The following is a 12,034-nucleotide window of genomic DNA, read 5'->3' as shown; positions in this document are numbered from 1 at the left end:
TTGGAGAACCATCGCTGAAAGCTGATGGGGCCTGGACTGAAACCCCCACTCGTTGAGGCTCAACCCTTCACTGGTTGAGAAATGCCAAGGTATTCAAAGTCAGTATTTCACTGAACTAGAGGGGAAATTTTAATAGGTATACCTTTGTAAACATAAGAGATCTCTACACATTTTCCTCTTTATGTCTGTGTGCATTTGAACTGATTTAGATACCCTATCTATAATTAAGTTACTGTTGTGATTGCAGTAAATCCTATTGATTCGCTTTGTAAATGTTAAATTCATCAATGATTAAGTGTTGCTAAAATCTTGAGATCCACCTTAAGCTCTGAATAAACCTTAAACATCCTTTAGACACAAACCATTGACCAAGTCTGAGACTAAGATTCGACCTAGCTGCACCTAAGCCCTGTCACGAGTTTACAAAGCAAGGGGGTCTACTCTGAACCTCATGATTAAATGCGAGGGTCTCCCTTACCATTTTGTGTCTCCAGTCTGTATCTAAATTCTAGCTCAATTCTCCTTTGTATGTTTCATCCATGCAATAAGTAATAGTGTGAACTTTGCCACTGAATCTCTGAAGTCACACTCCCACAAATTCATATTAAAACTATCTTCACTAGTAACATTGATGGTGATTCTTTAAACAACCTAAACCACTCATCCTCAACAGCTGCATATATTACTTCAAAACACAGATCTCTGCAGCTCCTAAGACTACCTTTATTGTCAGCTCTCAATTACCTGCTCCCAGCTAACACCTGCCTTACTACAAGCCCATTTTTCCCCACTGCTGACTACCCTTTTTGACAGTTCTCTTCCCTTCCCCATGCATGTCACTGAACAACCCAATTCTTCTGTCATTGAAGTGTTACAGTTATTTTCCCCATGAGTCTCTAAGAGTTCTCACTATTAGCAAGAATGAACATCTGTCACACCCAGAAATCCACAAATTCTGATCACTTTTACAGAAAAAGACATGTTAAATCAACACCAGGCAGGTAGCAAAATTTAGCACATAGCACTACTTGAATGTAGGCATTTTTCTTTAAAGTCCCATTTTTACCAAAAAAACCCCAACATAACCCTGCAAATTGCATGTCTATACTTGACAAAATGCTACATGGTAGAACACAAGATAGAAAACACTCCTGTAAACTGCTACAAGTCAACTTATATTCATTACAAGTTTCTTACTTGAGTTGGATGTCCTTTGGGCAAAATTCTAATCTATCAAAATCTACAAACAGAAAGAACAAAAAAACCCACTTAGTATTGCAGGATTTTTTTAAATATATGTCTAGAAAAAAAAAAAAAAAAAAAGTACTACGACAACACTTACCCAGGCCACATTCTCCAACTGCTATTACCTTTGTCTTATTTTTTTCAACCAGATTTTTTAATTCAGATAAATACTGTTCAGGGCTACTCTGCTCAAATTCTCCACAGCGGGTAGGATGACAGCCAACTGTACTGTAAAACATATCTAAAGCAAGACAGTATTAGAAGGTTTTAAGAAAAAAAACCAACGAACAAACCACACACACAACAAATTATGTAAGTACAGATCGTAACTGTATATGGACTTTTTTTTATTGCTCATAATTTTAAAAGAAAATTCCCTTTGACCATCTTTATCTTGGTAGCGATTTTATTAGACAGGTATTTTCGGCTTTAAAAATGTCAGACAGTATCTCTAGCGGGGTGTTTCTTTTTAGCAGACATTTAGTGTACTCCAAAACTGCAACTCAAAGCTGAATTATATTCTGGTGGAGCAGCCCTCAATAAATCATACAGTTGTTGAGGCTGGAAAAGACACTTTGTTCAAAATGCATCGGGTTATCCTCAGCTGTACAATTTGCAGACAGCATGCTATTTCCCTCATGTGCCTCTACATTAGCTGTTACAGAATTTCCCAAGCAACATCTAGCCTGATTTAACAAAGTATCTAATCTAGATCACTTTAGTGCCAAAACTAACATTTCTCTTAAGTGCCTTTATGGAGAACCTAAAAGCGTGGGGGGAAGGAAAGACTACGTAGGGCCCTGAGCAACTTGACCTAATATTAAAGCTAGTCCTGCTTTGATGAAAGTAGAGGTAGATTGGGTTGGACCAAATTACCTCCTCAGGTTCAAATTATTCTATGGTTCCGTTCACAGATTACACTTCAAATACATATTTGAACTAAACCACGTTAAGTAATTAGTGGAGTGATATTTGCCTAAGGAAAAAAGAAGAGACATTCCTTTCCACAGGAAGAAAGGGAAAACTTGGAGAACCAGGAAGAGAAAGATACCTCTCTTGTTCAAGCTGGTCATGACAGACTGGTAAATAAAAAACAAACAAAAACACACCAAAAAACATATATGCCACACCATATTAGCATCCTATCTTATTTATAGAACAGACCCTCATAAAAAAATTTTTATTGCAGAAATTTCCTGTAATTTCTATTTTATTTAGAAGTAGAAACTGCAGGAAAGACCAATTCCTTCCAAGACGCATGGATCTCAAGAGCAACACACAGAAACTCATACACAATGCATTCATCCCATTCTGAAACATAATTTCTCATTTTAATCTGAGATTCTGTAAAACCCCTCCAAGGGCAGGGTCCTTCTGAACTGTGAGTGGAGAAGGTTATATTTTTGACTGACAGTATAAGTTCAAAATGAAAATACCATTTGTCTGTGCCAGCTGCAATGCATCTTTACTATCTTGTAGACTCCCACCTGTAATCAAAAACTTGAAAGAAGAAAAGTACTGTCAGGAAGTATGTTCTTCTTTGAACATCAAACAGAATGTTTAAGAAAACACTAAGATATAAGTAAGAATCTAGACAGAGAACATCAGAATACAATTACTATTACACATATAACAAAATTTCATAAATCAGTAACAAACCTCAATGGTCTTCAGTAGCTAGTAAATATACTATGTACCAAAACCTGATGGTTTTTTTCTTTATCAAGTATCTTCTATGCTAAGTATTTAAACCATTAAATGAGTAAAATACTTCTATTTGCAGCAATGTTACCTTCATTAGACAATGACCCAAAAAGCTTTATTTGTATTCAAGAAATAATATTCAGAAACATTCTCCCTGTCTTACAGGTGGAAAAACTAAGAACTCCCAAACAACCAAAACAAGACATGAGCAAGCAAGCAGATAAACCAACTAAGGAGTCTGTATCAAGACTAAGTATTACAGATTTAGGAATTTCTGGCTCTGATCTTTTATTTTTACCTTAAGATCAAAGGTTATCATACCAGAATTGTTGCTTCCAGTGCTTTTTGAACCACCACTTGCAGAATCTTGCACCCTAGGTCCTAATAAATCATGACTACACTGTTCTTGGACAACTCTTATCCCTACACACAAAATACACCAGCCTCAGTCAGTGCCAGGCCAGACATTTCTGCAGTATGCTTAGTTACACATGGATGCATCCCAACAGCATCACCAGAAAAATAAACTAAGCTGAAATTGGCTCAGTGTACATACAGCACAGGGCAAAACTTCACAAAAAATTACCATAAATCAGAAGCTATATGGAAAAATAAAGTATTTTCAAGTAAACAGATTAAGTTTCTAGGCAAGTAGAAACAGTCTGGGATGGAACAAACTTCTGACACCATACAGGCCAGTAGCAAGACTGAAAACAGGTAAGGACAGGCAATTTCTGAATTCCATTTCTGTATCCACCGTGCATCTTCGAAAAGTTACGTGGCTAATCTATTTTTGATGATAAAATAGAAAATTGCCACTTACTTTCAGAGGGTGCTATAAATATTAAACTGTTCTTATACAACACATATAAACGCAGTAAATGTGACAATGATTCTGTATATGCTGCAGTGTGGTAGCTTCTCCATCACTGGAGTTTCTTTTTTTTGTCTCCCAGTTTATTTCCCACTCCTCAGATGACAGTCTTTCAGGAAACTTGTCAGATGTCTGTTCCTCTTCTAGAGGAGGATTTATTTCTAATCCACCAGCCTTATTAGTACAGTAGAACAGTATGTGACAGTATGCACTGTATTCTATTTTAATTCATGTTTTTGCCTTGCCAATTTAAGAAGTTGAGAGAGATATATAGGCAGGCTGTACTAAAGGAGTGTGGCGCACAGCTCAAAATACCAATTTCAAGCTAAGAATTACAAACCTGCACATAATGATGAAGTTTTAATACACGTAAGCCGGTATTTACTAGCAGACATTCAGATGTCTCAACTGTGTAAGAGTTTATGGGCACTCCCAGCTCTTCTGCAATTACCAGTTTCCTTTACAAATAGAAATATCTGAAGTATCTCGATCAGAAGAATTTTTGAGCTTTGAACTGTAGCAATTAACTGTCAGGTATCACACAGGATACAAGGAGGAGTGGTACCCATAATACAACATGGAAAATCATGTACTAGTTGATTGCAATAGGTCAGAGGAGAACATCTTTCTGTTGAAACTGTACAAAAGAAACTCTACATACACATCACATAGCTCTGAACTTCAATAATCAGCATTTAGTGATCTGTGCAAATCAAAGACAACACTATGCACAGAACACTAGCTTTACGCTATCGAAGGAAGTTACTGCATTTTCCACTGCAAGTTCCAGAAACATTTGTTTTAATAGGGGAGCACTCAAAAACCAAAGTATTATAAAGCAGTTTAAAATATAAAATTAATTTTATTATAAGAAATTACCTTTTTAACACCAACTTTGACTGCTCTCTCTACCACATCCAAGAAGTCATCTGCAAAAGTACATAAAGATGTCATAAATTGAACTTGAGGTTTCACAGCATAATTTAACTACTTTTCAAGTAAAAATCACTTTCATGCAGTCAAAATGCCTATCATAAGCAATCTTTAAACCACACTTGACTGATCTTTTGAAGACAATAACTGAAGACCCAATTTGAATCCCAAGTAAGGAGATGTCCTGGTTTTACATCTATATCTAAAGGCCATGAGAGCAAAAAAAGCATGCTATAATTAGTAACTATGATTCAGCAATGCAATACTTTGATAGTTTATTGTTCATATTTTCAGATCAATTTTTCCATGCAATCCTAAAATAAATAGATCAGCCACTGTTCATTTTGCTCTAGAAGCAGAGGTACCTGTATAGCAGCTTAATTACCATTAAAAGAATGTATTTTGATTAGAACATCTAACTTATTTTATCACACTTTCTTCTTCAAGCACTAGTAAATAACAGGCATCCAGTTTTTGACGAGAAAAAAGAAAAACTCTAACCTCATGTTCTGACATGCAAGAGGTTTCTATCTTAATGAAGGTGATCCTGTCTTTCAGCAGATGCAAAGAAACATTCACCTTGATGTTTTTGTGTTCCCCTGTAGATTCCTCTGAACATAGGATCTGTCAGGTTAATACCAATATCTATGAAAAAACAAAGACAGAAATCAGATGTTACAGTCGCTCTACATTTTATTCTGAGCATTAACCAACTAGCGTATCTTAATAGCCCCCAACTATCACACTGACAGCCCACAAAAAGCTTAAGCATGAGTCTACTTGCATAACTTGAGTTTACTGCTTCCTAGAAGTAACAGAAAAATAAAATTTGGCCCTCTGCGCAACTCCAGACTTCTACGAGTGTCTAAGATGCCCTCAGAATCACCAAAGCAAACACACATATACTGTTTTTCGCAAATAAATCTGCTTTCCATGTGAGAATACAGGTTTACTCCAACAAGCAGTAACAGGGAAGGAGAAACACAGCATCTGACACACAACCTTTACATGGGGGAAGCAGCAGACCACCTCATACAAGCTGCCCGTTTTCCCTCCCTACTGCCCAGGACCATCCAGCCTGGGAGCTGCACAAGCCAGACAGCCTGCAATGCAGTCACGGACCGAGGCTGCTCCAGCCTTTGCCTGGCTCCCCGGGCTCTCCCTGGGCTGCAGCCTGGCGGAGCAGGACTGAAGCCCGGGGTTCAGGAGCAGCCACCTCCGCAGCTGCCAGAGCCCACGTTTCTAGCGAGGTTTCTAGTGAGAAGGGAAATTTTCCACGTAGCGTTAGGCTGCTCAGTCACACGGAAACTTCAACCTGAACCGACCTTCTGAAGTTATTCACATACTTCCCGCCGAATTCCCTAGAAATAGCAACATTTTCAACGAAGCCAACTCCATACAATTAGAAACCGACCACGACTAAGGTGCCAATGCCAAAAAGGGGATGAGGGGCGGCCAGAAAACCCAGAGTTTCGGGATAAGTTTGCGGAGCCACGCAGCAGCCCCTCAGCGCCCTGCGTGGAGCCCCCAGCGACGGCAGAACCCTTCCCAAACACTTCTCGCAGGCTGAAAGGCAGCCTGCATCTCCCCGGAGCCACCGAGAGGGACCACAGAAGGCGACCAGCCTTGGCTGAGGGGCAGGACCTACCCAAGAGCGGGCCGCCCCCCGGCCGCCACGCTCGGCCCCTCACTGAGCGGGCGGCGAGCACAGGCGGCGGCGTCTGCCTCAGCCTGGCAGCGGGCGGGGTACGGAAGGCCCTAGAGGGGAGCAGCCAGCCCGGCCGGCCGGGGCACAGACATCCCCCCCCCCCCGCCGCCTCTGCCTCTCCCCTCACCGATAAACTTGGCGCGGCTCATGGCGGCGGCGGCGGCTGCAGCGCGAGCGACGCGCCTGCGCGCGGCCACGCCCTCCGCCTTCCCGTCGGCCCCCGCGCGCGAAGGTGAGGCGTAGGGCACCCCGGCATGGCGGCCTACCTGACGCACCGGCAGAAGGTGCTGCGGCTCTACAAGAAGTCCCTGCGGCACCTGGAGTCCTGGTGCATCCACCGGTGAGAAGGACGAGGGGAGCGGGCCTGGGGAGAGGGAGGCCTGGCCTTCCTGGGAGCGGGGCCTCTCAGCTGCCCGCGTACCCGGGGGCGGGCTGGTGGCCGGCCTTCCCCGCGGAGACGGGGTGTTGAGCTTGGCAGGGGCTTTGTCCTCGTCCCTTCCTTCCTTCCCTTCCTTCCCTTTCTTCCCTTCCCTTGCCCTAGGCGTGGTTGAATGGGTGAGGGAAAAGCCTTGAGGGTCACTTGCCTGTGCCTGTCGTAGAAAAAGGACGGTGCACCAACAGGAGCTCCTCAGAGGCTGGTTTTTGCGGTAGGGGTGACTGGTGATGTTGCCAAGTTTGTTTTTTTTTTCCGTATGTGATTAGTGTTTTCCTCCAACTTACATCGCTGTGTGTAACCTCTGTCTGTAGACACAAGTACCGCTACTTTGCCTGCCTCCTGAGAGAACGATTTGATAAGAACAAGGATGTGAAGGATATGGTGAAAGCTACAGAGCTGCTGAAGGCAGGTGAGGTGGAGTTCTGGGCAAACCAGCATCCTCAGCCGTACGTCTTCCCTGACTCCCCTGGGGGCACTTCCTATGAGAGATACGAGTGCTACAAGGTAAGGTGGCCTATAAAGTTGTGTGTTACTGTCTTACCTCATTCTTTTAGTGAATGTAGAATGCATTAAGTGGGCTTTCATAGGGCTGCAGCTTCACTCAGCAGTATCATTTCTCTAGTACAGCACTGCTAAACATAGTGCTGCTTGCATGGGAGAAGCTGTCCTGCTTGTCTCATCCTTGAAAATGGAGTTTATTGGTCTGTCTGAACACAGCTAGCTTCTTTTTACTGGGATAATCATCAGCTCTTTTGCCAAATGGAAGCAGCCCCACGGTGGGTCAGGCAGGCATAGTGAAAGAGTTGGAGCTGAGCTGTGAGAGTAAACAATGCGGAGGAAGCTGTGCTGCCCGTCGTGTTGCCATCTGGTCACAGCCTTGGTTTTTCTCTGGTCTTGTCAGATGATGGCTTGGCTGTTAGGGGACTTCACTCGGTCCCATCATTCTTCCAGCATCTTGAGTAATTGAACAGTTTATCATTTCCCTTCATATGCTGTAGTGCCAGATACATATTTTTTGTATTTGTTGTGTTGCTGTGTGATATGCAGTATGCCTGAAAATAGAAGCCATATTTTTAGAATCTAAGGCACTTCTAGAGGCCTTTTTTCCCCTGAGATTCTTCTCTTTAGGAGTAAAGAAACAGGTTTTGTAGAAGAACACAGGGTTTTCACTTCCTTGGCATTGGCTCCCTTAATGTATTACAAGAAGTTGATACTAAGCTAGAGAGTGTATGCACCCATTTTCTCCTGAATTTGAAGAAAGTGCTGACACAGGAATAGATCCGATGAGATCTTTATGCATCAGAAGCCACGTGAAAGGAAGACTGTAGATTTATCAGAGGCAAAAAAACCCCACATATGAGTGAAAAAGGGGAGAGGAGGACTTAAGCTTATGCCAAAGTTGCAGGTCTTAGCAGTAGTAGAGGTAATAGTGAGAGAATCTGGGCAGAAAAACAGCCATTTGAGCAATAAATGGTCAAGATTAGTCTTTATATAAAAAACAGAAACTCATGTATGTTCTCTGTTTGCCTTGTTTGATATGCTAAAACTGTCCTTTAACAAAATGGCTGTCACAGGAGTTTGATGCGTTGATATATCAGTAACCGTCTGTTGTGGGTGCTGCTACAAAATGTAATTTTTAGATCTCAGGCTGTTTGATAATTTTAATTCTTTGGGGTGTGTGGATTTTTTTTTTTTTAAATATTATTATCAGGCCTGCTATTTCTGTTCAGTCAAAGGTTTACTCGGTGATGGAAATCACAGCAGGAAACCGGAAGTGTAAATGTTACTGGATGAATGATGGTATTGGAGCAACTTTGAATTCTCTTTTTTTAAGAATTGTGGTTTTTGGTGGGGTTTGGTTTTGTTCATAATTGTTCCTGTCTTTAAAATGTTAATATTTAGTGATACACTGTTGCAGAATTTTAAATTTCACTTTTTTCTTGATTGGACATGTTAGAGGTCAGGCTAATACAAAGATCCTAAAGACCACGAATTTTTCAGTATAAATTAATAGTTGGAGGAAAGGATCTCTAACCTGCTGTCTTTGGGAGAAGGAGAGGAAGAAATGAGATCTTCTCTTCCACCTGATGGAATTAATTTGAGAACTTAGAACAAACTGACGTGACCTGGGACTTGTCTGTGCTATCATTTAAGCCAATCACTATGTTGTCTTCCTATGACTTAGGATAATGTGCGAAACAAAGACTAGAAGTACTGACCTCTGCCATGCAGTGCCTTGAGATTAACAACAGCCAAGTAGCTATTTAATGGTGTTTTATATAGTACTTTATTTCCTGGTTTATTTATCCATTTTAATAGTGGCTTCAGTGATTGCGTTTAGTTCTTTTCTATTTGTATACTATATATAATTCCATATATAAACCTGATTATATAAATTAAATTTTTCTTGAACAGCTTCCTGAATGGTGCTTGGATTACTGGCATCCATCTGAGAAGGCAATGTATCCTGATTACTTTGCCAAACGAGAGCAATGGAAGAAGCTGCAGCAGGAAAGCTGGGATAAAGAGGTCAGTGCTCACTCGATGCACAGTAAAGCCTCTTTAGCACACAAGTATTTTGTGTGGCATTTTGATGGGTTCTTGGAAAAATTATCGAATGCTTACTGTGGGCTCATTTAGAATCTGCTTTATTAGAACTCTTGCCAGTGTGAAACACTGACTTGACCTAAAATGCCTCCAGAGGGACCACAGTTAGAGCTTCTTGAAGGCTTTGAAGGGAATGGGAAGTTAAAGCTGAACCTGCAACCATGTTTCAGGTAGTACAGAGCTGTTGTAGCAGTTTTTTGCTAAAAGAAATTCCAGAGTGGGATGAGAGGAGATTAGTCACCAGAGAATTTCGCTTCTGCTGCTGTGAAACTGTGACACTTGGTTGCACCTTTGCCAACTGACAGAACACTGTGGCAAGTCACTTTCAATCAAGTCTAATTTCTGGCCATCCTAAACTGAGATTCAGTTGGGAAAAGCTGATGTTCTTAGAATAGTTCTTTAATTCAGTTATAGAGAAATAGTCGTATGTAGTATGGCTGGTACTCATTAGAATTAACACAGTGGCAGCCAGCACTTGCGCTGCTTCAAGAAAATTGTATTGAAAAGATCTGAAGGGCTGTTGGTGGCATGCAGAAATAGATGTCTCCTATGGACTGGACTGGAAGTTGTTCCAGAATTGTATTATGTGGCAGCTTTCCAAGCAGCAAGAGAATTCAGTCTGTTTAATGTAGCAATGGTGGAAATAATGACCTTTTTATGTATAATTTCTCTTGTAAATCGCTTTTTACTCCTAAAAATTCCTTCTCAATTAGGTAACACGAGCCTGCAATGATTACTGAGTTTAAGTGAATACTGGGAAACATGAAACCTGTCTCAACTGAAGGCATTAGTGTGGTTACCCCCTTCTGAAATGGGGGCCAGTTTAGCTTACTGCCTGGGCACAGAATGAAAACTACAGTTTGGAAACGTGCATTTATGTACTAAAGCGATTTTATGTCTCGTCTTCTAGATTAAGCAGTTAGAAGAAGAAACTCCAGCTGATGGTCCAAAAACTGAAGCTTTGCCTCCAGCACGTAAGGAAGGGCATCTGCCACCCCTGTGGTGGCACTATGTTACAAGACCTCGTGAAATGCCGATGTAAAAGCATTATTTCATGTGAGAATTGAAGCAGTTTATCTTCTGTAGGCAGTTGACATGCCAGTGATCACATGCTACTCTAAATAATACAAAATAAACGCAAATAAAGCAGGAGAAGGCATTATTCTGACATACTCTTCTTCTATAGCATGCGCACGCTTCACTTCCAGTTTGTGCAGTGTAAAATAGATGGCTGTTAACATATACCATATCTACACTATATACCTAAAATGTCAGAACAGTCAGCAGCCTGTGAAGAAGTCTTACTGACCCCAGAGCAAGTTTTGTTGCAGCTTTCGTAATAGGAGTTGGAAAAGTCAACTACGAGACTGAAAAAATTGGCCACATAAAACCTCATGTTCCCAGGGAAGAGATATGGATGTAAAGGGGTGGGAGAAGTGGATTTACTGGGGGGCTGGATGGCATGGTAAGCAACTAAACTGGGAATACCTGTGGCAAGAGCTGGTCTCCCACTGTGGAGACAGTGGGTAAAACCCAGTAATTTCAGCCCCGTAACTTGGAATTTGACACTACAGGTGAGGTGTTAAAGCTGGAGTTTCACGATACTGACAGCAGCAGCTGTGGGCTTTGGTTGCTCCTGCAATGAGCCTATTTCTAGCCTTGCATAAGAATAAAGACTTCTTGCCCTCCTTCCCCGCTGTGTTGGACTCTGCGCTGCATTTTTCACTTAGGTATCAAATCTCAGAAGACGTAAGCCTTCCTTACAATGTTGTGCGTTCTTGCTGGTGTGGATAACGTTGCTGTAAAGCACCAGAAGAAAGTTCATCCCCATGTAAATGGAATCCTAGATAAGTAGAGAGCTGTATCAGAACAAGTGGCCTGCTGAGCAATGTGGCTCTTGCATGCTCATTGACTGGTCACAAGCAGTTCTAGAAGGCAACGTGGTACAAGGGAGTAGGTATAAAAAGCTGTTTGCTTGTGGCCGCAATCCCAAAACATGGATATAAGGCACAGGAAATTTTACTAATGCTTTGACTAACTGCCCTGTAAGAGAACAAATGGGATATAGCCACCTAATAAAAGCTCGTAGGAAAACCTTTCTGGCTCTTCTGCTGTTCTTCCATTTTTAGGGCTGAAAGAGAGGAGATTTGGGCTACCTTATCTGGCTTCCAGATAGTTATTAATTACATAAGTTATTTGTACTGTATTTAACCCTAGGGCCTAATTTTTCCATGAACTCCAACTTAAGGCTTAAAGATAACAAGAGATGGCAAAGGCACTAACTTCTGTTTTGAGGACTAAACGTATTTAGCTTGGGTATTAGAAACTGCTTTAAAGGTGGCTGGTTTTTTAGAAATCGTACATGGCTCTCTCCAGTAAGCCTATGTGCTAAAATACACCTGAATTTTGAAAAAAAACCGCAAAAAACCAAACCCCCCAAACCTCCAGGAAAACAGCATCACATCTTCCACTGCTGAAACACTCTTGCCAGGAAGTGGGATCTGTTCTCTGCACTCCGTTAGCCCAA

General features: G+C 41.5%; 2 protein-coding genes across 7 annotated transcripts in view; one reads left to right on the top strand and one right to left on the bottom strand.

Moving 5' to 3' along the window:
* Nucleotides 1–6,670, bottom strand: part of TATDN1 (TatD DNase domain containing 1) — a 31,191-nt gene extending 24,521 nt beyond the window's left edge. For 3 of the 6 annotated variants that reach the window (XM_037381645.1, XM_037381648.1, XM_037381651.1), the window contains exons 1-6: nucleotides 6,592–6,670; nucleotides 5,336–5,401; nucleotides 4,703–4,752; nucleotides 2,682–2,745; nucleotides 1,343–1,486; nucleotides 1,198–1,240 (exon numbers count right to left, since the gene is read on the bottom strand). In XM_037381645.1, coding sequence (XP_037237542.1) covers nucleotides 1,198–1,240; nucleotides 1,343–1,486; nucleotides 2,682–2,745; nucleotides 4,703–4,752; nucleotides 5,336–5,401; nucleotides 6,592–6,613 — 389 coding nt within the window. In that variant the 5' untranslated portion in view covers nucleotides 6,614–6,670. Of the gene's footprint in view, nucleotides 1–1,197; nucleotides 1,241–1,342; nucleotides 1,487–2,681; nucleotides 2,746–4,702; nucleotides 4,753–5,257; nucleotides 5,402–6,081; nucleotides 6,320–6,404; nucleotides 6,427–6,591 lie in introns of those variants that run through there. The other 3 variants (XM_037381649.1, XM_037381650.1, XM_037381646.1) reach the window with 3 other exon arrangements.
* Nucleotides 6,597–10,675, top strand: NDUFB9 (NADH:ubiquinone oxidoreductase subunit B9). Its single transcript, XM_037381652.1, is given in 5 exon segments — nucleotides 6,597–6,696; nucleotides 6,699–6,804; nucleotides 7,212–7,404; nucleotides 9,316–9,429; nucleotides 10,418–10,675. Coding segments are annotated over 5 exon segments (630 nt in total). The 5' UTR covers nucleotides 6,597–6,611; the 3' UTR covers nucleotides 10,550–10,675.
* The last annotated feature ends 1,359 nt before the right edge of the window (nucleotides 10,676–12,034 follow it).

This window comes from Falco rusticolus, chromosome 3 (assembly GCF_015220075.1).
Source record: "Falco rusticolus isolate bFalRus1 chromosome 3, bFalRus1.pri, whole genome shotgun sequence".
NCBI classification, from domain to species: domain Eukaryota; kingdom Metazoa; phylum Chordata; class Aves; order Falconiformes; family Falconidae; genus Falco; species Falco rusticolus.
Note: the sequence above shows the minus strand (reverse complement) of the source record. Positions and strands in the feature narration are given on the sequence as shown.